The sequence below is a fragment of the Lampetra fluviatilis genome, chromosome 9 (genome assembly GCF_964198595.1).
Source record: "Lampetra fluviatilis chromosome 9, kcLamFluv1.1, whole genome shotgun sequence".
Lineage (NCBI taxonomy): Eukaryota > Metazoa > Chordata > Hyperoartia > Petromyzontiformes > Petromyzontidae > Lampetra > Lampetra fluviatilis.
This window is the reverse complement of record NC_136283.1, coordinates 11,870,487-11,898,407: the sequence shown is the minus strand read 5'-3', so window position 1 is coordinate 11,898,407 and position 27,921 is coordinate 11,870,487. Positions and strand designations below refer to the sequence as shown.

General features: G+C 50.8%; 1 protein-coding gene across 1 annotated transcript in view; it reads right to left on the bottom strand.

The window, feature by feature from the left end:
• The window catches only part of LOC144934202 (follistatin-related protein 4-like), a 39,479-nt gene extending 11,818 nt beyond the window's left edge, over positions 1-27,661 (bottom strand). The window contains exons 1-5 of the mRNA XM_078859784.1: positions 27,095-27,661; positions 23,120-23,162; positions 5,059-5,219; positions 3,918-4,056; positions 1,747-1,908 (exon numbers count right to left, since the gene is read on the bottom strand). Coding sequence (XP_078715910.1) covers positions 1,747-1,908; positions 3,918-4,056; positions 5,059-5,219; positions 23,120-23,162; positions 27,095-27,268 — 679 coding nt within the window. The 5' untranslated portion in view covers positions 27,269-27,661. The remainder of the gene's footprint in view (positions 1-1,746; positions 1,909-3,917; positions 4,057-5,058; positions 5,220-23,119; positions 23,163-27,094) is intronic.
• Positions 27,662-27,921: the final 260 nt, after the last annotated feature.

The window sequence follows — 27,921 nt, the reverse complement described above, 5'->3', positions numbered from 1 at the left end:
CGGCGGTAGAGCGAGTAGCTCCCAATCAGAAGGTCGCAAGTTCAAATCCTGGCTTGGGGCTAACTCAACCGGGCATTGCTCTGGGATCCTTAAAATGATGACTACTTCATGGGGAAGTCACATGTGGTTGTCCTATGGATAGACTCGCCCCAGTCATAGAAATGTGGAATGTCCAATACTTGCTCTGCAGGGCTAAAAACAGGAGGTGAGCACCAATGCCTCAATGCTCATTTGAGCACGAAGTCGCTCTGACTTAAATCTCTTCTTATCTGTCATCCTATTAGCAGTGACGCCTCTGTCCCAGCAGGTCCCGTGACATCCCCAGCTGTTGGGGTTCTGCACAGACCGCTGGGCTCCACGCGACGGAGGAACGCAAACCTCACTCGGGACCCCGGCACCGTCTCTCTCATAGCCCCTGAGCCGTACATTCTTGATGCAGGGGCTGTGGCCACGGGCGCTTAGCAGCCTGCGAAGGTCATCTAATCCCTGCTTGCGCATCTACATATTTATAAGCGGGAGGCAAAGAGCATTCACGTGCTGCGATAGCAAAGCATCGCTAAAGTAAACACGCTCGGGCGATGGGCGGTGCGCATGCGACGGATGCGTTAATCCACTGGTCAACGGTGATCTGCTGCACGCTGCTTGGATGCCATGGTCGGGATCTTCTCGCATTGTGCGTGGGCTGCTCCTGCCCGTGGAACGTTGGGCCGACGTTGGCATGGAACGTTGGGCCACCATTCCATGTTTACTCGGACCACGCTGGCAGTGAGGGTAAAAGCTTCAACGTGGTTTCCTTAATGTAATCAATGCTCTTGAGGAAAGCCTAATCTGTAAGCACCATCAACAGTTTGACGTAAATTAGTTTTTTTGTGATTATTATAAAAATAACGATTTTTTTTGGTTATCTTGCAATTTTCAGAAACAGCACACAAACCTTTTGTGTTTGTGTGATGAGCTGACCAAGTGCAATCTGTGACATGGTGGAGCACAGACCTCAGTGCATCATCCCACTGGTGTCAATACGTACGTACCACTTTGTGGGTACGTCAACAGTGATTCATCCTGGGGGGAGACTCGGCCCCGCCATAGGAACGTGGGATTCCATCACGAGGTGAGCATCTACATCATGGGACCTCCTTTGGCAGTACCAAAATATGATAATAGGTTTTCTCCCTTTTTTCTGGCAACAAATCAGGTGTTAAGATGTTAAAACACCAAACTGAAACCTTTTACAAGGAATCATATCTGCATTAACAACAATGCTTGTGGTCAGAATGCAAAAAAAAAACATAAAACATACTCTGAAAATATATGCATTGTCCTTGAAACTGATTTGTCCACACCAGAGACATCTTTCTTTTGAGCCTCGTCTCAAACCGTGTTAGACCAGAGGACGTCAAAAGGTGTACATCCCAAAGACAATGCATTAACAGAGTAATGAGAGCTCGGGGTGAGCATCTACATCACGGGACCTCCTTTGCCAGTACAAAAATATGATAATAGGTTTTGTTTCCAGAAAAAAAGGGGAAACCCCTATTTTCATATTTTGGTACTGGCAAAGGAGGTCCCATGATGCAGAAGGAACCTGTTCGACATGTCCCTCAGATCGGTGCGAGCCGGTTGTTAACAGACGGTTGTTATCGCGTACTAATTCAGTTTTGCTCTGCCGCCCGTTGGCATCGTAGAGATCGATGCTGTGGCAAAACCCCTACTCCCGAGCGTGACCTCTTGCGGCGACGTGCTCACCTTGCAGGCTGACGTGGTGGTACGGATCTGGAACGACCTTTTCGTCATTTTTGAACCAGGTGACTCGGGGGCGTGGGATCCCATCGGCGTGACACCTCAGGACGGCGGGCTGGCCTGGCTCTCGCAGCTGGCTCGACACAGCGACGCGCACTGCCGGTGGCACTGCATCATGCGCGGCACACGCGGGCACGCAGCACGCACCGTACACAGAGGCCCGTCGCAGGCAGTGGCCGTAATGTCACCAATTCTGTTCTGCTGGTGCAGTTCGATATCTGGCAACCCACACCGCTTTTTGGCCAAAATGAATGCAATTCTAAATGTTCTGTTGTTTTTTAATCTCGCGTGGCGACCTTTTCCGCTGGAGACCAAGTTCGGACACATTTCTCAGTCAGCCCAGGTCGAAGAAATCTGTGTTATTGAAAAAGTTCAACGCAGTGCCACCACAGCTTGATACAAATCAATCCCTTCGACCAAAACACCCATTTAAATTCCCGGACGGACCAAGGCAAACCGGGAAAGGGGCAACCTTACGTTTAGCGCTCATTTCTGTGAGATACACAGAGTTAAGAATACGTTTTTTTTTTTAATAATCCCCAGACTGAACATATAGGTTAGTAAGGCCACGATTTGTTTAGCTGAACCAGCCACTACGAGCGGCGGCATTGCGATCACACCAGCGGCACTGTCCAATTTAGGCCTGACAGGTACACACAACCCGCAGACTCCATCCGACCGATCGGAGAGAAATACAGTGGGACGAAGAAACAGTGAGAACTCCCACCCCTAATGGAAATAGGCACACGGCCAACTCTGAATACAAGTCTCTGTGCCCTCTTTGCGCGCACATCGCACTCTGAATATAAAACACGGGGGGACACTTGCACACGCGTTTTCATAAAAAAAAAATTACGGGGAGCTGGAAGTGGGTCACAGTCGAGGTGGTGGCGCGGCTGCACCATCACCGGCCAACGGCAAGCCTCTCTTGTCACCATTCCCTTCTGGTGCGCTGAGGCCTCCCGACGCGACGCAAGGCCGCTGGCTCCCGTGCGCCTCGCTGTGCCGACCCCTTCGTAACTCAAAACCCCCGCAAAGGTCAGACCGGAAACCCACACAACTAAACGCTTGAAAGTATATTGTGACCGGTGACAAGTGCCCTAAACTAGCCGATGAGTGTGAAGCCAGTGTCTTGTTGTCTGTGTAATAATAACAAGCTTTATAAGTATAGGGCGCTCGCTTAAAAGCCTCAGCAACTCAAAAAAGCATCCCAAGTCACAACTCATCTCAAACTATTTGAAGGGCACCCTCAGTGGCAGCTGTCCCTGTGCCATACAAGGCCTGCAAGCGGGTATTCCACTGCCAGGAACGGGGGAAGATAATTTATATGCACAACCCCTTATTGACACAGTGCCGCAGTATTAAGCAGGGCAGACTGTCAGATTCCAACCGCGGACTTCTGCAGTGAACAGCGAACGCGAAGCTAAAAACGTTTTTTTTATTCATCAGGTAAGGCCACACTGCGCTATGTCGCTCTATTTCAGAAGCGACCTGGCCACAAATGACAGCTCAACGAAGCGGCGTATCACGTGGACATATACGGCAGCCAGATACTCGAAACGCACGTTTCTAAATTGTGGAGGGAAAACCCGTAAGAGCCGGAAAAAAATCCACACGACCACGGGGAGAACATGCAAACTTCCAAAATACACATGCGTCCGGGTTCGGGATCGAACCCACGAAACCTCCTGTATACTCTTTGGTTCTTTCGGTAAAGTCACGTGGAAGGAAATTAAATAATAATAGAATACGACGTTTCGATTGCAACACAAGCAATCGTCATCAGGTACGAATGAATGAGAAAACAAACCTAGTAAACTTAGAAATACAATGCAATACAACACAGATAGTCGGCTAACATAACAGTCAACACCCTACCTGGTTGATTAAGTTCTTCCAAAGATTGCTAAATTTGAGAGAGAGAGAGAGACAAAACACAGACACGGAGACACATAGACAGACACACAAGCAGAGAGAGAGAGAGACTCACGCAGATACTATTAGAAAGCCGCCTGTATACTTGGCGTGATAGTTAACATCTGGTCACCGTGGCGCTGCCGAACGCGCTCCAAGCCGGTCGGCGTGGCGATGGGAGGCGGGTTTCGCGTGGTCGTTACCTCTCACCAGGAGCGCGACGCTCTGCCCGCCGCCGCTGGCGTTGTTGCGAGCGCGGCGGTCGCAGCAGCAGCTGTAGGTACCGGCGTGCACGACGCTCACGCGGGGAAAGACGAGGCTGCGGCTGCCGTCGTTAACGACCTGCGCGACAAGGGGCCACACGGCGCGCACCACAACCCGGAGCCTCAAGCGGCACCAGCGTTCCACCAGCAAACACGCACGTATTGGGTCGGCAAAAGTAAAATGCGAAGATAAAAATATGCGCGCACTTGCAAGTTTCGCATGGCGAGTTTTAATGCGAGAGATAATTTCCTTGCAACTTGATGATTTGTTCGCTTCTGCGTTTTAACAGTGGTTTTGTCACTGCTCTGTTGTGATGCGGCATCCTGGCCCAAATCTCCACGCGCGAGTTCCCAGCAACTATGAACCACGGTTTAGTTTAACAGTCGACTGGAGGTTACACTATTTTAGGAACTCTGATTTGGCTTAAGAACAACGAGCACAGGTGTGCCACGTGGCAAGTGAAAAAAGCACTCAGCATTGCCAAGGCAACCAGTTCAAAAGAACTGAACGTGTCGCCACGCCGTTTGGACCACTGACTCAAAGAGTTGAGAAAATGTGGCCGTGCCAACAACAGTCAGCAGGGAAACAAAGACGCAGCTGTAGGTCGGTTTCACCCTCATTAGGACTCATCAGTGCAGTACAGTCATCAATGTTCGCTGCAGCCATATGCCTCTGGGCGTCTCATAAAAGTACCTTGCCAGTAAACATGCAACTTTGGTTCAACATTGGCATGCCACTGTATCGTTGGCCCAACGTTTCATGTTTACACTTTGGAGACTGTCTAAACACTTTCCTAAAGGTAGCAATAATTAAAATATTCGGGATTCCTACAGCGTTACGGTAAGTCCTCTCTATATATACCACATTAGGAATGATTTTACAGTATTCTTTGATAAAAAGTATTTTAAAAAAATATTCGACGTAGCTTTACCGAAAGACCCAAAGAATATGAATTCATGCAGTCACGAAAGCTTTAAGTCAAGATTTATACAGTATAATACGGTACGGGGCTTCGAGTCGTTTTGGTGTCAATTTCATAATTCGGTGAGCGGAGAGGCAGGAGGGCACGGCGCGTCGCACCGTGATGCCGTCGGCCGAGGAAGGAGACAGTTGTACGTGGTTCCTCCGCCAGCCGTGCGGCGTGCCCCGGCCCAGCCTGCACGGCAACTCCACGCGCTCTCCGCTGTTGGCCACCATGTACACCGGCACCTCGACTTGCCGCTCGACCCGTCGGCCGGCCCCTGCGGACAGACATCATGGAAATCGGTTTAACACGTAGTAGGCTTTTGCGACCAATATCATCTATAATATAGGGGTTTTATTGGGGGGGTTAGATCGCGTAAATATAAATGTGTCGTTAAACATGCCACCATCCGACACAGCCAATTAGTAAGGGTTGTCACCTAAGCAAAACATACCAATTCGTTGCTAGTATAGCGCGCGGGTGTGTTGGAGAGCAAATCCACAACATTTACAAGGTTTAACAACGCATTTATATTTAACCCCAAAAAAACCCCAATTTTATGGATCATGGAAATCGTCACCGTCGTAGGTCGTCTGCATGGGAATGCAAACTACTACGAGGTATCGTGGAAGACCGGCCACTTCATCTGGCTTTCAGACTCGGGCTTTGCTATTCCAACCGGTAAAGCTCCACTGAGGGCAGCAGCCTCTGTTACGAGGACGACCACAGCCCAAAGAGGAGAGGCAGTGGTCCGCTTCTAGGGAGTGGGCGAGTCCAGGACTGGCCCAGCTTTCAGTTTGTGAGCCACGCGAAAGCTCTCCGCGACGTGATCCATTGTGTGGTTCTGGTTGACGCGCTCTGTGTGTGAGTGTGTGGCTGGGGGGGGGGGATGTAATCTTTAAAGTCACACGTGCGCTAGAGGTGCGGCTCTGCAGCGAACAGAACAAAGCCGTGCGCCGCAGTGGTGGCAGCTACGGGACATTGCGGGGTGGGAATGTGCAAACCAGAGATAAAACAACACATATTTACACGAATCCCACGGCAAAAAAACACTCACCGCAAAACAGGACGAAACGATAAACAAATCCAACTTAAATACAAATCAAAAAACTGTTTTCAGTCACAGACGTTTCGCGTAAACAAACTGTGTTCATGATTGAGCTTGGTTATCGCATTGATAGCGATCGCGGCGGAGGTAATCCCACAGAGTGGCCTCCACACGCACGCACGCCTAGAGAGGTGGCCGTGGGATTGCTCGTGCGGGACCATCCCTGCCTCGAGCGCCACAATCTCACTCGTGACGCCGAAGGGACTTTCGCCGACCCCGGTGCCGCCGGTCGATCGGTCATCGCTATTTTGCTGCCTCCTCTTTAAACTCTTCCTCCAACTGTTTCTGTGTTCCGAATTATCAGGAAGACGCTGTGTCCCGTGGCTTTCCTATTTATTAGGAAGCCACTGGAGCTATGCACTTTTACAATTTAAATGGAAAACTCACTTCTTTAAAACTGCGTTTCGTGTTTAGAATGGTGTCCTTCCCCGGCACCTGCCATTAGCACGGTTGGCTACGTACGGTACGCAAGATGTTCAACATCCCTACAGACAAACCCCCATTTTAAACATATCATACTAAGCACAGCAGTGGGCCACATCAAACTATAATGGTGGCTGTCTTGGCATTAGAATACTACTGTACAAGCACACATTCACTGTGGCAGTGTTGACGGCATACGTGGTGGCCATATCTGCTCCCTCGTCATGTTCTGCGAATCCCAAAATGACAGACGACGGGATATTTGTGCCAGCAGGTGGTGTTTGCGCATCGAGGGATAACGAGCCTCGGCACGCACGCGCAGCCCGAAACGACAGATGGGAGCAGGGGCAGTGCCGAGACCGAGACAAACATTATGCTGGCTCATTTCCAGCGCGGTCAGCGGCCGAGCTTCAACCCAGACCCTGGGTCATCCGGCGCGACTGCTTCCTTCAGCCTGCCCGGTTCGCCCAGACCGACAACCCCGGCAGCGGACGCACCGCGCCACGCGACCGACGGACGCACGATGATTCCCTCCTGTCGTCGAGTTGCTTGCCCAAGGACAGGTCCCTTAGGTCAAGTTGTCGATTCCTGATATCGTCCCTGCCTGACCGCAGGCGAGTAGTCATTGTGGATAAGAGATAAGGAGATAATAGGATCCTGAGCAAAGGAATTAATTCATGCTCGAATTAATAAAGGGTTTTTTTCTTCTGAATACTTCTCATGCAATTTCCGCCTGTACTTAAGTGCATATTGTCATGGTGATGCGCTATGAAAATAGACACAGACTTGAGCTGCAAACGATCAACAGTCACTTCTTCTGCAGGCCCTGTGATTTGTTTTTCATCTGAAATATCGGGTCCATCACTGTGAACTCTATCACGAGATCGGCCACCTTTCGTGATTAACAAAAGGGAATCTACAGCGGTGCAACTTCTCACCACACTGGAAAATTACCGCAAAATGAGATGCGATTTCAAATCCTTGCAGGCTTACAAATCCTTACGGCGTGCTCCAAGCCCCGATATTGACATTCTCAATATTAACATTCACGTGTTCTCTGACACGCGTATGACGCACATCAGCCGTGGAGCAACGCAGCGTGCGTTTTACACGAGAATGAAGAATTCTACGTTTTCAAATTCAACCTTTGAGAATGCAACTCCAACCCAATTTGGACGTGAGCACGGGAGAAAGGGAAATCCGGCTTTGGCCGCGGGTGACTGGTGCAGGGAAAGCCAGGTCCAATTCGGGCGTTCACCATCAACCGCACATGGGGGGGAGCGTGACCCGACAACAGGGCCACGCTTTTGCCTTTTAAATGAAGACTGCACGCAATTTGAGAAAATCCTACAACCGTGTCAACCGAAACAACGAACACCCCTGCCGGCGATACTGCACACGGTTTAAATCTCACCCGGGAAATTCAACAGGCAACAAAAGCCCCCTACGTGCGTTTACGTGATAGAAAATAAAATTAGTTATTGTTAAAAATATTCCTAACAGGCAAGATGCACAGCACGATATAAGCAGAATATCTTACACTCCAACCCACGTTTGTTATGTATCATACCAATCATCCAGTTTCTATTTTAAAAAACACAAACAATTCCACGCATATACATTAACAGTGTTCTCACAATTTAATTATATTTAATGTAACAACTTTCACTATCGGCCATGATCTATGTACTGCTGGATGAAGGTTGTCACAATCCATCTCCACGCCCGCACTTCGGCTCTTCCCATCGCCCTTTGTGTGCGTGGTGGAGCGGTCGTGTAGCGGTCAGCGCTCTGCCCTACGAACCTGGCGAACCGGGTAAGATTCACGTTCACAGCCAACACCAGTGGCGATTATTTTAACCGGTCCTGGGCCTCCCCTAGGTCGACTGAGCCTCAAATGAGTACCTGGTGCGATGCGGTAACATCGCCTCTGGGGAGACAAAGGCGGCCGGGCGTGGTGTTGGCCACCCACCCCCTCGTGTGCCGTGCCAGCCTTCATAGGTGCTCGCTAACAGCACTTGCCCCAACAGTCTACAGGGTATCATGTTTGCAATAACCACAACACAAGCAGTCAAAATGCAAACAAAAAGAAACAACTCTGATAATGATAATGATTTGCACTGTCCTTGAAGTTGATTGGTCCACACCCGAGACAGCTTTTCTTAGAGCCTAGTCTCCATTGGTGTTGGACCAGATGACGCCAAAAGGCGTACAACTCAAAAACAGTGCACTATCAGAGTATTGAGAGCTCGGGGTAAGCATTTACACTATGAGACATCTCCTTTACCAGTGGCAAAATATAGTAATACGTTTTTACCCTTTCAACTGGTACAAAAACTGACACCTTTATACAAGGCATCATGTTTGCAATAACCACAACACAAGCAGTCAAAATGCAAACATTTTGACCAATCAACTTCAAGGACAGTGCATATCGTTATCAGAGTTGTTTCTTTTTGTTTGCATTTTGACTGCTTGTGTTGTGGTTATTGCAAACATGATGCCTTGTATGAAGGTGTCAGTTTTTGTACCAGTTGAAAGGGTAAAAACCTATTACTATAGTCTACAGGGTGTTTAAAAAAGATGGACCCAATTTGAAAGATATAGCGATTTCAAAACGGGTCCATCTTTTTGAATCACCCTGTATTAAGGCTCCACGGGGGATCTTTGTCGTCCTCCCAGACGGGGGGTTCTCTTTTAGTCTCCGCTCTGGGGCCCCCCGTGCCCCGGTCCCGTGTAGCGAGGTAGCCCCACTCCAGACGCAGCCGCTTCCCTTCACACTCAACGCTGCGAACCTCTCGACTTTGTTCCTCTTTGTGCCTCTCAGTGCCAACCCAAGCATGACGCCACTCCATTGCCTTCGTCAGATAATAAACGTTAATTATCATGGGTATTATCACTTTGCATTATTAGCGGCTAATTAACTACAGAGACTCGCTGAATTACAGGAATTAATTTACGGGCTGCTCCCTTCGCGTTGAGCGTGGAACGAGGGAGGCCCCTGGCCATGCCACCTGATCCCCACGTCGAGTTCAACTCCCGGGTCACGTGAACGAACATCTTGAGGGTCGACTTTGACCAGGATCACGGAGGTTTGAAGTCCACCGCAGCAAGGAGGATCTCCAGCATCACTTTGATGGCCGTTCACGTGGAGGAAAGGTCAAATGTTGCATGCGACAGTGGCGCCATGGTTGCGAGATGTTAACTACCTCGCCTGGTATACAGGAAGTCGTGGGGTTGATACCGACCCTGACGCTTGGGTAGTTGGAGTCTGCATGTCTGTCTCCCCGTGGTCCCATGGATTTTTCTCCGGGCCCTCCGGTTTCCCCTCCACATTTAGAATCAACACGCGTTTAGAGTGTTTGGCTGCTAATAACATTTGCACGCGATAAGCCACTTCATTGGGCTATCATTTGTGGCCAGGTCGCTTCTGAGAAAAGAGTTAAATAGCTCAGTGGGCCTTACCTGGTAAAATAAAAAGTGTACAGTTACAATTTGAACTTTCCCCCTGGGAACAGCCCTGACGTGGCATCTGCAGCACAGTTAGAACATCATTCCATCGCAGTCTACAGACAGCTTTAACTCTCCACTGGGAAGGACTGAAGGCGTGTTTGAAAAGTCACAGACGTTGGAATTTCGCCGAAACTAATCCAAGTCAAATTTCGATTTAAAGCTTCATTCAGACTCTGTCTTCTCGCCAGACCTGTTCTTCACCTGAGGACGGCTGCTTGCGTTGTGGCCGAAACGTCGTGAGAATTATTTTATTATGTTTTATTATTATTATTTTATTATTTCCATTCTACGTGACTTTACCGAAAGAACCAAGAAGATAATCCAAGTCATTACACTTTAGCGACTGATTTTTAGTCTTGTATTGACTGTTTTAATAATGTGCCTTGATTGTATTGATTTACTTTGTTTTTATATTTAGCATGTTGCTTTCGCGTGCACTTGTTTTAGCACGTCTCCTTTGAAAGAAAAATAAATAATCTGTTACAGTACTTGTATTCTCCAAAATGGCGTTGTGATAATGTTGTTTTACATCGGATATAATCTAGATTTGAAGCTTTCGTGACTGCAGGAATCCATACTCTTTGGTTCTTTCGGTAAAGTCACGTAGGTACAAAATAAATTAAATCACGACGTTTCGGGTGCAACACAAGTACCCGTCATCAGGTGGGAACAACCACAGCAATAAACAATTGATGAAGTGGGCACTTATTTTGTACCTACGTTACTTTACCGAAACAACCAAAGAGTATACATCGGATATAATTTCGTATCGAACTCGGAGCCATGTCTAACAGAGTCCTTGCCTATAAACATCTGGCAGATCACCAGAAATTATTCCAGCAAGTCTGACTCTGCTAATGAGACACTGAATGTCAAAACCAGTCCAGACGTTTGCTTCGATTGAACCACTGCTGCTGAAATTGTACACTCCCAGAAAAATGCGTGGCGGATGGAATGTGTAAAATTACTTGACATTTTTTGTGTGTGCGGAGGAACAGATATGGGAATGAGGCGAATTTTTCTGCTTTGTTACTGTTCATAACATCAGGCTCTTCGTACGTGGGCATAAAGCAAAGGCATCACCATGATGATAATGATTATTTTGATAGCCGCATTTCCTAGAATAATTCTGCATCGTCTGAAGTGTTTTGGTTACGAGCTGAAATGCGGTGCTCGTACATTCTGAGGTGCCCCAACAAGTCGGGGAGAGCGGTCAAAGACACTGCGAGGACAGCCGAGGTTGTCCGAGTGATAAGAGGAGGTGTTTTTTTTTTTTAACGATGAGAAATATCGAGGCTGCAAGCTCTGGGTCGAGAACAAGAGCAAATCACAAATAAAAATGAGAGTTGGAGGAAATGAGCCTCACGCAATATGTGGGGACCTCTATTTTGAGCTCGTGGCTGGCTGGCTGGCTCGCTGGGTGCGTCTGAAAGAGCCGTCACTCCGACCTCTCATCTCCTGGGAAATATGGCTTTCTCTTCCTGGCATTAAGTATTAATGATCGGACTCTAAACACGCAAACCTTGCCACACTTCAGCGGCGATTACTGTGCAGCTTTTCATGTTTGCAAACTCACGTACCAGGGGACAGCTCGGCTTGATGCTACACCACCGGCTCGGGAGGGCGAGGAGGGTAAGGAAATGGGCTGCTGGCACGCAACGCTGATCACTGTGTGCAGTTGTTATGGGTATGAGGCAGTGAGGTGGAAGGGGAATGTCAAACAGCATTAGCCCAGACTCTCACGGTGAGGCGAGCACGCTGGGTTCGGCGCTGCTGCTGCTGTTGTTGCTGCTATCCCTGCCACGGCTGCGTTGGTTAGACACTCAGAGGGCAGCCGTCCTCACCGGCACCTTATTACGGCTCCCAGTTTTTGGTTTCACGGGCTTTGGTCTCTTCCCGACTTGCAATGAGCTCCAAATACATACACGAATTTCTTTAGCACTTCGATTTAAAGCTTTTGTGACTGCAGGGATTCATCTTCTTGGTTATTTCGGTAAAGTCACGTAGAAGGGAAATAAAATAATATAATAATATTTGTATAATATTATTTTAATAATTACATTATTATATTATTTTATTATGTTTCATTTTTTATTATTTTATTACTTCCCTTCTACGTGACTTTACCGAAAGAACCAAGAAGATTCTTTAGCACTGTTTTTTTTGTGTTCGTTTGTTGTCCTTCCCCCCCCCCCTGCACACCTCGGACGAGCACGGTTGGCTACATACGGTGCGAAATAAGTTCAACATAAGGTACATGCGATGGTGACATCTCGTGATCCGTGTTTTTCTTTGTGGGTGGGGCCACGTGACCGTAAGTTAATGGTCAAATTCTCGACGTTAACCCTCCACCACCCGACAAGATTACAGATATATTGTCGTGATGCGCTGCCGATGTGTTGATCACATTTTAAACTAAAACTAAACTTTTTTTATTTTACAAGGTAAAGCCCACTGAGATAAAAAGGTATTTTTCAGAAGCGACAAAGTGGCTTATTGCGTGCAAATGTATAGCAGCCAAATACTCTAAACATAAACACAGGTTTCTAAATGTGGAGGGAAAAACCGGAGGACCCGGAGAAATTTCCACGCGACCACGGAGAGAAAGACACGCAAACTCCAAATATATAGCAGGCGTCAGAGTCGGGAACGAAACCACAACGCCCTGCATACCAGGCGAGGTAGTTAACATCTCGCCACAGTAGCGACCGATTAAGAGCACCTCCCACCCACTACCACCCAGTCTCACAACTGAGTTTAACATCGAGACATTTCCTCCAAACTGCTTTGAGCTCCGTCCTGTAGCGAACTCGGCCATCGAGTGAGAGGTTGTGTCAGCTGAGCCTGTGCCTCAAGTGACAACGGCGGTAATTGTCTTTCCCACAATGCTGCATGGGCGACGTTTCTAAATGATGGGGGTTTTGTTGTTGTATTTGTGTGGTAAACGGTGACACAATCGCGACGTCAATTCCTACAAATTTCATTCCAAGTGAAAAACGCGAATACCATGAGCCCACGGCATGAGGCGAGGCTATCACCACGTCAACACGGATCTCGTGTGGTCTGATACGGTCATTACGATCTCTTTGAACATCAAAGGTCAAACACCAAAGGATGGTTTCTGAATAGACACCATGTGATCTATGAGCGCCTTGATTGTCTATTAAATACTATTATGTCTTTACCATCAACCGATCTTTAGAGCCATTACGTCCCCTTAATGGGATCATAGGCCATACACGATGCTAAATATTCTCAAGCATCAGCACCTTTTATTAATTAAACACCTAAAGATGTGGTTCCTGTCCACACAGCCATTGAGGGGGGACACTCATCTTCGCAGGGTGGGGTGTGGGGGGGCCTGAGTGAGTCATGGAGAGGCTTATTAAGAAATATGTCCGTGTTTGGTACGTGGGAAGGTGGTTAAACAACACAATAATACTGGATGGTGGTGGTGGTGGTGATCCTGCGGTGGCAGCGGTGCACAGCGGTGGAAGCTGGCAGCCTTCACGCGCTCCACCACTCCGCTGAGCGAGGAATCAACGACCAACGCCACCATCAACCCGCCCCCCCCCGGCGACCGAACGTCGATCGACGATCTCCCGGTCTCCGGAGCACAACGAATAACAAATAAAACAACAGCTCACGAAAAAAACCCAACACATTCGCCAATAACACCCTGGCCTGAAAATGAAAAGTGTACAATAGGCGACGGTCAGTCACCTGTATAATTGGCAACTTTTTAGGCGACATTTTGGGAACTTCCCCTTCTTCATAGTACAACGACACAGAGAGGTCACCTCCAGTGGAGGTCACCTCCACTGGCCATTCCCTGAAGCGTCGCCTATTATACACTCCCCACCCCCCTCTAAGGCCGCGGCGTTATTGACACGGAACGTGTCGCGGCGTTATTTGTGCTCGGCGCCGGTGGTGATTGAATGAACCCAGAAACTCGGGGCAGCTGCCGTGGGCCTCGCCAGGTCTGGCACGCGGGTCGCCCGCTCTGTTAGTGCCAATCCGAGTGGAGAGAACGTTAGTGCCAGACCCTCGCTGTCTCTCTCGTGAGCTACACAGGTACCTGTATACATACCCATACCTGTATAGGTACCCGCGTAGCAAGCAGGAGCATCCTGAATGAATTACAGCTTTGCACTTTCAGTGACACCGCATTAGAAGAGACAATGAATATTTAATACATACATCGCAGTGTATTTTGACGCTTTGCAATTGTAAAATCCATAAAAAATATATACATTTGATAACGGAACGTGCCTAATGCAGATGGAGCCATTAGTGCGTGGGGCATGAATTTGTCTCCGCAAACAGCAGCCAACAGCAGCCAAAACCTCCCCATTATTTTGACATCTGGGCCATATTTCTTGGGAAGAGCCTATAAAATTAGAGTTAAGCACCCATACCTCCGCTTTGGCAACATTAAACATCGCGGTGGAGGTTTCGCCAAAGTTGACGATTCGAACGATTTACAACACAGCACGCTGCCTCCAAATTTACACTGCTAACGCGTGTATTTATTTCACGCAATAAAAACAAAACTTTTTCAAATGTATATATGTGTGTGTGCGTGTATGCGTTCTCGGCTGTTGTCTAAAAAGGTAATAAAGAGGAATTCTTTATTACCTTTTGGCTGTCTCCCAGGCGCGCAACCGCGACTGCTCGCGACTCAGCGTCCGGTTGCCCACGTGACTTGCCTTGTGACGCAGGCAACGGACCGCGCACGATTTGAACCTCATGGCGCGACCCCGGAGTCTCGAATAAACGGAAGTCAAAAATCGCCATTGATTTATTTATTTTTGGCGACTCCGTCCCACCGCGCAACATGAACGCCGCGACCCGCCTGGCGCGGATCGTTCTGTTGCCGCGTCGTCCAAGCGCAGCGGCGAGGACGAATTCGCAGAAGCAACGAAACTTTGAAACTTTGATTGGCGCATTGCGTAGAGCTCGTCGCCTTCAACAGCCATAAAATGACGTCGCAACGCAGTTTATGCGAGAGCCGGGGGGCTTATGGGACCCCGGGGTCCCGCCATGAGGTTCATTTACAAAACCCAGTCGGGTGGCGGCGGCAGCAGCGCAGCGAGCCGCTCTTAGTTGGAAAGGCGACGAGTTCGAATCCTGACTGGGGCTCCTGGGGCGATGCATCAAGTCCCACTTTTTTTTAGGTGAAAGTCAACGGCGGTCGCGTAATGGATAGACTCGCCCCCGTCGTGGGAACGTGGAATTCCCACCACACGCTCGGGGACTGCAAACAAAGGGATGAGCACCGCCTCGACGCCTGTTTGAGCGGCAATTCACTTTGGTGTTGAACACGGCCGCTTTAAAGATGCACTTTGCTGTGATTACATCCCGTTGCATCTTTCGTAGAGTTGTGCATTATTAAAGCTCCTCACATCGCACGGTAATAAAACAATAAACGTTGCGTATAAATCTACGCGACATCTAAAATGAAACCATATTTAATATCAATAAGTTGTCTTAAAATATAACTTTCGCTGACATTAATACACTGCTTGGGTTCAGCAAGGTGTACGTATATATAGAGAAAGACAGAGATTCCGCATGTAGCGTTTAATAGGCTGTTTGACCAACTGCAGTTAGCGAGCACCTATGAAGGACGGCACGGCGCACGAGGGGGTGGGTGGACAGCACCACGCCCGGCCGCCTTTGTCTCCCCAGTGGCGATGTTCAAACACCACACCAGGTTCCCACTTGAGGTTGAGTCGACGTAGGAGAGACATAGAACCGGTTTAGATAACCGTCACCGGTGTTGGCCGGAACAAAAATCGAACTCGGGTAACCGGGTTTCGTAGCCCAGTGCGCTAACCACTGCACCACCGCTCCCCCGCAAGGGTGTATATACAGACACCCTTGTGGATTGTGAGTGATTAAGGTCACCGCCGAGTGGAATCTCGACCATCGCATGAACGCACGGTGGGAACTGGAGGAAGATCCAAGGGCGCGGGGTGATCTTCTCACGGCTGCTGTAAACCTCAACTTGTTTCTAATTCGGGATCATCCCAATCCCAACACTGGAGTGAATTTCAAGTCTGCGAGGATGGCGTGGTGTAATCCGCTCGACGCCACCGCCGCTGCAGCTTGAATAACGAATGAAAACGTTCCCCCGGTGACCTTGAACCCTCGCGGCGAAGAGAAAGCCTCTAAATCCCAGCACGCGTGGTCGCCACGCGCACGGCCCCGCGGTTTAACGGATGAAGCGGTTTGCCTTGCGCTGATTGTGGCGATGTCTCAAACGCGCCGGAGCGCAGGGCTTCGGAGGCGTTATGCAAAAGGCGGACGGTAAAATGATGTTGATGATGATTATCATTGCACTTTGGATCGATAATAGTAATAACTGCGAAACTTTTTGGAAAACAAAAGCGCGACAAATAATTTACTAAACGAAATCCGCAAACAACAAAAAAAATGTGATGAAGCTGTTTGCAGCAGCGTTGTGACGGCCGCCGGTGAATCGTCTCCCCCGAGGGAAATATTCGGCGGGGAAACAAAACAGAAAGTTAACAATGACTTCGCATTGTTTTCCAATGCAAAGAAGCCCAAACTTTAATGTGAAAAAAGTTGCACCCGCGGTGGCAGCGCGGCCAATGGGAAGAGATTGCATCTCGCGCAACGATGGAAATTCCAGGATTCTAATTAAAACAAATCCGCGATGTCCGACAAACGAACGACCTCTCTCGCACGTGGAAAACTCGGGCGTGAAATTCCGCAGAGCGGGGACGTCGCTTTCAGCGCGGCGCCACGTCGAAAACGCCACAGAGCCGAGCAATCTCACATTTCACATCTGGCCATACGCCAAGAATTTGTATTGGGTAAAACTATTACATCTTAAATAGCGTCGAAGAAAAATAACACAAACTCTTTAATAATTGTAATTAACGACGTGTGCACTGTTGCGCAATAAGCACACTTTTTTTGTAAATTAATAAATGGATTTCGATGGAATACGACTGCTCTTTGAAAAGTTTAGCTGCACACGAGAGCGCCTCTGCTTATCGTCGTTATCGTCGTCAGCCACTGCTGGACTTGAGCCTCCCCAAGGCGCCGCCACGTCTCCGGATTTCGCGATGTAACAGCCCCCCTCTTGGCTCCTGCACACGGGCTGATTCCATCGCCCCTGAGCAATACAAACATCAAGGGAGCCGCCCCTAGAGACGGGCTTTTGGGAAATTGCGGTACCCCCAGTGTGGAGCAGAGGTCACTTGAAAAACGTCAGAAGCAGTTCTGTGCTATCTGCTTCAGCGAGCCGGTCTCTAACACGGGGCAATGCGCTTCGCTGAGAAAGTTCCAAACCGAGATTTTTTTTTCATCTCTTGACATGTCACTGATAGAACAATTGGAATTCAATTGAAAAAGATACGAAGAAAAGGAATTGAAAAAAAATCAACAATGAGCCAAAGGTCGGTTGTGTTCGTGAAGTTACCAACGAATTGCACCTCAGTTAATTTTAGAAACATCCGGCAGCCTTTGAAAACTAAGAGGAGAGTGAACACCCCTCCACACACTCATTGTCAGATGAGGCTCAATCTTGACTCTGCTGACGAGACACTGAATATCAAAACCGATCCAGAGTTTGCTTTTATTGACCCAATGCTGCTGAAATGATGGGCTCCCAAAAGGCAGATTGTCTGCTTCGGTTCGTTTTCCAGAGAACATTTTTGTTGTTAGCATGACCGTGCCGGCAGACTCCCACCCCCTCCACCGCACCACGTGCTGCATCCCTGTGGTGCGCGCTCGCGACCTCGTGCGAGCGCACTCGGCCACAGGAGCGAGGCCCGGGAGGGAACGTTTGAGCAGATGGGGGCTCTTACCTCGCCAAGACCTCCGCCCTGTAATGCCACCCAGCACGGTTCAAGATACCATGTCTGGTGGGTGGTTTGTAAATGAAAATACATTAATCAGCAGCAGCATTAATGTTCTACCCACGGATGGATGAAAGGCCACATCGTCGCCATCTAGGCTTGCCACCGTTTCCACCACAGACGAAATCCGGATGTCTGGCGAGGTTCATGAGAAAAAAAAGTGTGCAGTAGACTGTGATAAAGTTCTGACCTGGGTACAAATAAATTCATAATCAGAATCTTTATTGAGACTGGAGGAATCCGATGAGCTCTGAAGTTATTTTTCACAGATGTCCAGTAACATCAGTTCTTGCCACCTGACATACAGATGCCGCTCCACACACAGATGTCAAGTCCAGGACTGTCAGGGGTCATACCTGGACAGGTGGCAACCGTGGCACCATGCCCTACGGTCCTGCAGTGCCACAACGCACCATGCTCCTTCGTGACATCGCTGCATCTCCATGGCGCCTGTTGTCTTGGAGGGTCTCGCCAAATATTTGCAGCAGGGGGCGCTGCTGCCGCTGTGTGCGATCCAAATTGAGTAATTTGCAACGCCATTGCCCAGCATTTGGGATGTTTGGCCACTGCGAGCGACATCGCGTGGTTTATTAGCAATGGGGGGAAGCTGGAGAACCCACAGGAACCCCCACGCAGAACAGGGGGAGAGAGACCATACAAACTGGACATCTGCGAAAATAATGGACATCTGTGAAAAAGAGCTTCATCGCTCATCGGATTCCTCCAGTATAAAATTTAATAAATATTCTCATTACGAAACTCCACACAGAGAGGTGCCCGAGTCGGGAATCGAACCCGTGACCTTTTCGCTATGATGCGCGAGGGTCACCACTGTGCTGCCACTCCCCGGCCGTCCGCAATCGGGGGTCCAACAGGGGTCCGACAGGGGTCCGACAGGGGTCCGACAGGGGTCCGACAGGGGTCCAACAGGGGTTCTTTCTGCCCTTTGCAGGATGGCTCCGCTCTTATCGCACTCGCACGCCGTGACCGGTCGACGTGCCGAGCCTAACGGCCACACTGAGGGCATTGAGCGCACGAATCGGCAGCGCCGCTGCTATCGGTGTCTGCTTCGTGAATCTCTCGCACCCCAAACGAAACCTCAACGTTGTTCCTCGCCGCCAACTCAAGTCCCGACCCCCCCACCCCTCCTTCTGCCATCGCGCTGCTGTCACCATCCTAGAATCTCACCCAGACCCCGAGAAACGCTGGCGAACAGACGAAACACCGAATTCGAGAGTCAAACGTCATCGCACCTCCTGGCATTGACATTCGTCCTCGAAGGCACTGGTGGGAACCATCAACCGCATCAAAGCATCAACAGGCCGATGCCAACATCTCCTTCATTAATTAGAAATTAAAGGTAAGCCACAGTAGGGCGACTGTGGCCATACAACCCGAACTATGGACCACGTAGTAAATATGGTCCAGAAGAATAGCAGAACTACACCAACTCTCTCCTGAAGCCATGTCGTGGCTACCAGACCTCTACATTGCCATTTGGCTCCTGAAACACCTTTCTGCCATCATGCGAATGAACATAATAGCATTGTGAATCTCTGAGACATCTACGTTCGTGATTCGCCGACGAGCGATTCAAATCCACGTAACGAGACTTGACAAAGCGGCGTGAATGGCAAAGATTGACCCTCGTGGAACGGTGTCCTTGCGCGTGGTGACGAAGGGCCACGCGGCGTGTGTGTCACGGGACTCGAGGTGGCCCGTGGGGTGATGACGATCACTCAGCTCACGTTGTGTCACGGAGGCGCGCGTGAGGTTCCACGAGGAGCGGTCGCAATTGCAGGGTCCAATACCGGAAACCGAATCCGCGTGATTTTTTAAATTTTATTTGTATTAATTTTAATTTCATTTTTTACCTACGTGACTTTACCGAAAAAACTAAGAGTACGAATCCGCGTTGTTAGACTCGGACCCATTTAAAGATTCTCGTACTAATCGCTGGACTTTTTAGTTTGTTCGTTTTGTTGTTTGCAGAATGTTACAAACCACCGCGCGAAACAAGCGCATGGCCGTCTTCGTCTGAATCGGTGGGAGAACGGGTTCCGTGCCAGCACCGAGCACGGAGGAGCCTTTGCGGGTGCCGTGACCGCAGGCTCAGTGAGCGGGGTGTGCCCCCTCGGCCCGGCGCCATCATCACGACCGATGGCGGCTAAAGCCTCGCGAGAAGCAGGCTGCAAGGTAACGCGGCGGCGACGAGGAGGAGGAGGGTTCCTCTCCCCCGCGTGCGCTCGCTCCCTCTGGGGCCGGCCGCTCTAATCCCGCCACTGAAAAAGTGAGACAGCGAAGGATTTGGCAGCACCGGGCGAGCGGGGGGGGCTCCGTTGAGCGGAGACCCCTGGGGGATTCTGTGAATCCGTGCGTTCGGAGCTCCCATCCCTCACCGCGGCCATCAGCCACCATCCCCCCCCCTCCCCGTTCTGAATTCTCACGTCACGATCCAGGGTGTCCAACTTCCACGCCTGAACCTGCGATGTCAATGCTACGAGCGTTACATATCGAAGGCTACTACGCATGTTTACGTAAGACATCAACTAAAAAATGATATCAACACCAAACTAAAAAAAACCCCCATCGTTGCATAGTTCAGTGTGTTTCTGGGAAGCTCGTGCATTAAAACTGCACCCTGAGGGGGCCTTAATTCTGCCTTGGTGAGCCGCGGACATTAAATTGAAACTCGATGAGAGCGTGGAGCTACGCACGCATCCTGCGGTTGATGGGGGGTGGGGGGGGGGTACATCTGCTGCTGCTCTCCGCACTCCCTCCCTAGCGCGCTCCAGGATGGAGAGGCGTTCACGTGGCCTAGCGTTTGCAGATGTTCGCGGTTCGAAAGCAGCGGCCGCCCCTGGTTATTACTGCGGGTCTATTCGCCATAACGATGCTACGCGCCGTCTACTGCGTAGATCTCATGGGGGGCCATTTATCCATTGCGTGCGTGCCGTCTTCATGACGCAAAGTGGCCAAATTTGAAGAAGAAAAAAATACCCGCAAAATAGTCCACACGGGCCATTGAGGCAAGTGCTGTTAGCGAGCACTTATGAAGGCCAGCACGGCTCACGACATGAACGCGTCTTCACTGTGTCTTTATAGGGACTGAATCATACGGAACACTAGCCAGAATGCAGACCACCAACGAGGCCTGCATTATTTCCACTGCAACCCCCCAGGTGGTCTCTGATCACCACGCGAGGCGCAGCGTCTGGCACTGAGCCTGGCGCTCGCCACACTCAGCACCACCACCACCACCACTGTCCCCTGCGGCACCAGGGCCACGCTTTGGTGACGAGAACCACTGCGGCGTGAACACGTGCCAACAGACAAAGATCCCCCGTATAGCCTGTAACAGACTGCAGGGGCAAGTGCTGACAGCGAGTAGCACCCACAAGGCCACAGTGCCGCAAACCACCGTGTCTGCACTGCGTGCAAACCTAACTGGTTCGTTCATCCGCTGACACCAAAGCTTTGCAGTCGCGTTGCAAATGACCTTGGGTCGCTCTTGCACCGCAAGACTCCTATATCTGGCCTCTTGAGTTCTCGCCTGGTGGCACAGAATCAACTTGACGGCCTGACGCCGCCCACCCACCCTCTCGCGCGTGGGGACTCCTGCAGAGGCAATCGTCTGTCCCCGTCCTCCTTGCGCCTCTCCGCTTTCACCGTCCCCCACTAATCATGACCTTGCACCGAATGAGCCGAACTCCTCGGTGCGCTCTGCCTTGCCCGCTTGACAGAAGATCCGCGCATCGTGTTCGGACGTTGCTGTTAACCCACAGAGGTCGTTTAACATCTTCTGTCATTGCCTTTACGCTGGTAATCGGTTACTGCTGCCCGACCTGCACTGCTCAGTCGGGTGGGTGAATCATTGTCACGCTTCAGTTTTTTTCCCCATTTCCCCATGTTCCCAAGGGGTGCCCAAGAAAGGACGTGCTGCTGCGACTGCTGCTGCTGCTGCTTCTGCATCGCCACCTTTCTCAACGTTCAATTTAACAACTACAGCGGATTAAATTGCACGCTAAAAAGGACCGACTTTCGTAATCACGGCACACAAAAAAACAATTCGCTATACGCATGGACCCGGAACTGCGCGGATTGTGCACAAGTCAGCGGGACATGCGTCACCACCATGCCACGGTTGCGTGGTGCGTCGCATAACGAGTCGAGGGGGCAAGCGACGCAGTGGTTAATCAACGGTTGTTTTGAGTCGTCACCTCGAATGAGCACACTGCCTCCGGTAGAAATGTCCCGAACGCTCACGCGGCAGAGCAACATGGGAAACGGCGCGTGAAGCGATGCGCGTGTGGGAGTCACACAATGGGGCCGGGCAAAGTATGCGCCCGATTATGTTTTCACATTACCACTATCCCAAGGCAAATTTAAAATGATGGAATATTCCTCTGCAAAGGACAGTGGGAAGCCTTTACAAAGGTTAATGGGGCTGAGCGGGATTCATGTCGCAGCGACACTCAGGCTCGCCGCAGCCTTCGGAACGCTCCGTCTGGCCAAGTCCCCTCGACCAGCACGCGAACAGCACTCAACGCATCCGCAATCGTATCATCACAATCGTCATCATCCACTCGTATCATCGCCATCGTCATCATCATTTTGCATCATCACCATCGTCATCACCATCATCATTATTTTGTATCATCATCACCATCGTCATCAAAATGTTGTATCATCGCCATCGTCAACACCATAATCGTAATCCATTGAGAATCACTCCGTTCTAACCAAACGTATTTAAGGAGAGCCTCTAACTCTGTTCCACAATGCTCTCTTTAGTTTACGCTTTTACTCGATAGTAAAACACAGGTTTTCAATTTACGATAAAACCCAAACAATCTCAGTCGATAGGCCTTCATCACGAGTGCTAAAGGTCTATTGGTCTAAGTATCGATTGGCTTCTCTTCTGTTTCCACATGAGTAATTCCCTTGTACAACCCTACAAATACCATCCGTTAAGTTATTAAAAAAGGATGGCTTTCAACATTGTTCGTATTTCAGCCGTCGTAGTTTGTAATACGACGCATTAGCGTCCACTCGCATTACAATTTTGTGGGGTGGGTAATGAGCAGCAGCGCGATTTGTTTATCCCATGCGGGTCAATAGTGCGACCCTGATCGATAAATGAATGAGTGCGACGAGGAAGAGGAGGAGAGAGGAGGAAAGAGGAGGAGACAGGAGCCTGACGGTCAATGCCACATCGACCCCGAGCCGCAACACACGCACCTCCTTCAGACGCGGTCCGTGACCTCCCGGGGAGCGGTGCATCCTGGACACAACCAAACGACACAAGCGATTACCATCGTCATTATCATCATGGTCATCATCATTACACAATCAAGGAGCACTGGTACGCATATCGCAATCACATCTGAGCACACTCACCGTATGACGACAAATGCAAGAGTTCAACAGTGACCGACTTTATCATCATCACGACCACATTTTATAAACGTCCGTAGAGCACAGCAACTTTTACAATGCCCAACAAAACCGCCTCGCCCGGCACCGGAGCGGCCGATAAACGGCGAGCCGGAGCCCCCCCCTTTCTCGTTCGCGGCTATAAATTCGCGAGACGAGAGGCGGCCGTCGCGGTAATTACAGCGGAGGGCGGTGTGGGATGCGTGAGGATTCAGGGCCCTCTCGGGCGAGCGAGCGAGCGAGCGACGATCAATGAGCGCCGAGCGGCATTGAGTCCGTCCCGTCAGCCAGCCCCTCGCCGCACAAAACGCGAGTGAGTTACGGCTGCAACGGCGACCTCCACGGGGAACAGCGACAGCCCCGCTCGCGGCTCCGACACGGCCAGAGAGACAGAGAGAGACAGAGAAAGGGGCTCAATATTTCACAAGCGGTGAGTACTATCGGCTCTCTCTCTCTCTCGTGTTCTGCATTGATGAGCCCCGCGAGGAGAGCTATTATTATCGAGCTTCCAGAGGGTGAAATTGAGGACCTCGTGGGCAGAAGGGGGCACCGCACGGCGTTGCCGAGGCGTTGACGCCCACTTCACATCCAGGGGCTTCGCGTTATTTCCTGAGAAGGCAGGGAAGCCGAGTCACGGCGCTACCATCAAATTCACGGTTACCACTCCAGGTCTAGATTTCGTAGTCAATGTTATGATTCGCGATTAATTTGTTTAGGCCACGTGATGATTTTTTGGGTTATGCCACGTGATGATGATCTGGCAAATTTTCCGTCGTGCGAGCCTCCACCACCCAACATATTGAAATAAATTTCGTTGATTCAAAAATAATTCTGACTTCCAGGATTGTCATTCCGTTTTGCTGGATCTGGTCATCATGATGTTTCAAAGGAAACGTCACGTTATCCAATTGCTGTTAAATTTAGCTGCGAGAATTGTTCTTCAACTCTCCCAGCGAGTGAGCTGAACCAACAATTTTCGGCGCGTTCTATTAACGCTGGTACACCACGTGACAATATGTTTGGCGGCGTTGGATGGTGGAGGGCCTGAACGACACACATTTTGTCGGATCACCACTCGGTTTTACCCAAAACATGTATCGTGAATGAAAATATTGCCTGCGAACCCCTGGGCATTGAATGATCACTCTAAATCGCCCCACCGATCTGTGACTCGGGGCACTGCTGCACAGGCGAGCCTTCTGCAAGTACAACACAAAAGAGCAGCAACAGCAGCAGCAGCAGGAGCGAGCTGCGAAGTAGAACTGAGAGCAACAGGAGAACGACTTGGACGAGACACTGACAGAGCAGATCCAAAAGCGACGACCTCAGTGGATGGGAGGCGAGTTGAGAGGGGATCCCACACGAGGCGTTACGCACGCGCGGAACAAGACGCAGAGGAAGACACACGCTGCGTGGACTCGGTGAGGGATGATCTCGAAGAGGAAGGGAGGACGAGTGAAGGAGGCCGTGGAGGAGAGGCCTCACCCGGCCCCTTCATCGTCTCTACGGAACACGCAAGGGGCACTCGAGAGCCTTCATAATCACAACATGTATTTGTACTGCAGGAATCCGATGAGCTATAAAGATATTTTTTCTTCGTAGATTTGAACACGGGCACGAGTGAAGCAGACGTCACAGCAACACACGGGAGCCGGGAGGTAGCACAGAGCCGGGTGATGATTGGCAGTCGCCAATGGGCGCCATTCGGGAGAACAATGGAACTATCGCCCACGATAGAGGTGGCATCTGAACACAAGTGTGTGTGTGGGGGGGGGGGGGGTTTAGACAGATCTCTATGGGACAAAATGCAGACGGCGCAGGGACCAAGCCGACTCTGAGCCGGAAAGGCGGACGCTCCGAATGTCGAACTTGCAGAGATGAGGTCTGCTCTTTGAGTGACAGACAAGGGGGAAGCTCCTGGACCAGATGGTGAAACTAAACTCAAGTGATGAGATACTATTTTGTATTTCACCAGGTAAGGCCCACTGAGCTATATGGCTCTTTTTTCAGAAGCGCCCTGGCCACAAATGATATCCCAATGAATTAAGTTATCACGTGCACATTTCTGACAGCCAATTGCTCCAAACGCACGTGGACATCATCAATGCAGCGGGACCAAATTCTGGAACAAAATTAGCGTAAATTTTATTTGAAGCTTTCTTGACTGCAGGAATTACTCTTCGGTTCTTTCGGTAAAATCACGTAGACAGAAAATACATTAAATAATAGAATAAGACGTTTCGATTGCAACACAAGCAGTCGTTATCAGGTAGAACTAAACTTATCAGAGAGACAAAACACAGACACGGAGACATACAGACAGACACACAAGCAGAGAGAGACAACACAGAGACACAGTCTCAGAGACACAGTCCCTGTGTGTCTATGTTGTGTGTGTCTCTCTGTGTGTCTCTGTGCTGTCACAGATCCCCCCGTGTAGCCTTAACAGGCTGTTGGGGCAAGCGCTGTTGGCGAGCACCTATGAAGGCCGGAACGGCAAACGAAGGGGTGGGTGGCCAGCATCACGCCCGACCGTCTTTGTTTCCCCAGTGGCGATGTTTACACACAGTACCAGGAACTCAATTGAGGCTGAGTCGACATAGGGAAGGAGGCCCAGGACCGATTCAGGTAATCGTCACTGGTTTTGGCCATGAGCGAGATTAGAACTCGGGTCGCCGGGTTCGAAGCCCAGCGCCCTAACCGCTACATTGCCGCTCCCCGATTAACAAAGGCAAAGAAAAAAATCCCCTATATAGCCTTAACAGACTGTTGGGGCAAGTGCTGTTAGCGAGCACCTATGAATGCCGGCACGGCACACGAGGGGGTGGGTAGCTAACACCACGCCCGGCCGCCTTTGTCTCCCTAGTGGCGATATTTACACATCGAACTTGGTACTCATTTGAGGCTGAGTCGACCTATCCTCACACACACGCACATAGCAAACACATCATGACACGCGTGCGCACATTTTCAATATCTCGCAGCAGTCGGGTGTGAACATCGGTTCGAATGCACACGGACACTGCACGCGTGTTGCTCACGCCTCGCTACCGATATAGAGCTCTGCTGGCTTTCATCGCAGCTGGCTCTCATAGCAGCTGGCTCACACCGCAACTGGCTCACACCGCAACTGGCTCACACCGTAACTGGCTCACACCGCAACTGGCTCACATTGCAACTGGCTCACATCGCAACTGGCTCACACCGCAACTGGCTCACACCGCAACTGGCTCACACCGCAACTGGCTCACATCGCAGCGCACAACTCGCCCGGATGAGCGTCATGCAGTGGCGCCTGGAATGCGCTGTACGTGCCGGTGCGCGTGAACGCGCACGCCGCCTTTATGCAGATTCGCCTGAGGATCGGGCATTCGTTGGTGTAGAGTCGAGCCCTGAGCCCTGAGACTTGCTCGGGAGGCTCCTGCATTGGAATGTCTATCCCGTTCATAATTTACGAGTGCGTTTTTTTTGTTTCTCTTTCCGCGCGGGACAAATCCCGGAGTTACCTTGGAGAGAAAAAAAACGACCGCGTGCACGAAAGCGATCGCACCCACAAGGTCCGCACAGCCTAAGTCACGGGCCCAATAGCATAACCCGCCGCTGCTGGCCACACGGCAGTCCAACAGGTTTAGTAGATGTACGCATCTCTGCGTGATTCGGCGAGCCTTGCCCACAGAGTGCTGCATGTCAGCAAACAGGAGGCCTCTATGCGTGCGTGCGACGCCGATGGATGTGACGGACAGACACGCGGCGCGCTGTGCGTGGTGACGGTGGGATCACCTGCTCGTGGTGCTGTCCCTGGTGCTGAAGCTGCTCGTGGTGCTGGAGCTGTCCGTGGTGCTGGAGCTGTCCGTGGTGCTGCGACTGCTCGACCCCGGGGCTCGCGCCGTTCGCGTCGAGTCGGGGCCACGCGAACAGCACGAGGCACGCGGCGAGCGCGAGTCGAGAAATCATCACCAACACCACCACTCACTCACTCTCACGCACAGAGCTCCACACTCTCACGCGCAGAGCTCCCCACGCGCAGGGCTCTACACTCCAACGCGCACAGCTCCACAGTCTCAGGTGCAGATCTCCCGACTCTCACACCACTCACAGCGCTCTCACACCCCTCACAGCGCCCTCACGCTCGCACGCGTTCTTCACACGCACTCAGACTCTGCTCCAACGAGCGCCGCGGCCGTCAGCAGGACGCGTCCCGTTGCGGGAGACGCCGCCACCGCTGCTGCTGCTGCTGCTGTTGCTGCAGCCGCGCGCGGTTTCCTCTATGAGGACAAAACCCGAGCGCAGCGCAGCGGAGCCGAGCAGCGATCTGCAACTCCCGCGGAACTTTAACTCCAGCGCCGAGCGAACCACGACTCCACACCCCCACCCCATCCACACCCGCGCAGCCTTTACCCCTCCCCCCGTCATCCTACCACCCACCCACCCTCTCACCCAATCCTCTCACCCCACAATCCAACCACCCAACCACTCACCCGCACGCAACCACCCACTCTCCTCTCGCTCTCTCACGCGACCACCCACCCCCTCATGCAACCACCCAACCTTTCACGCAACCGCCCAACCACAAAACCTCTCGTTCTCTCTCTCACGCAACCCGCCCC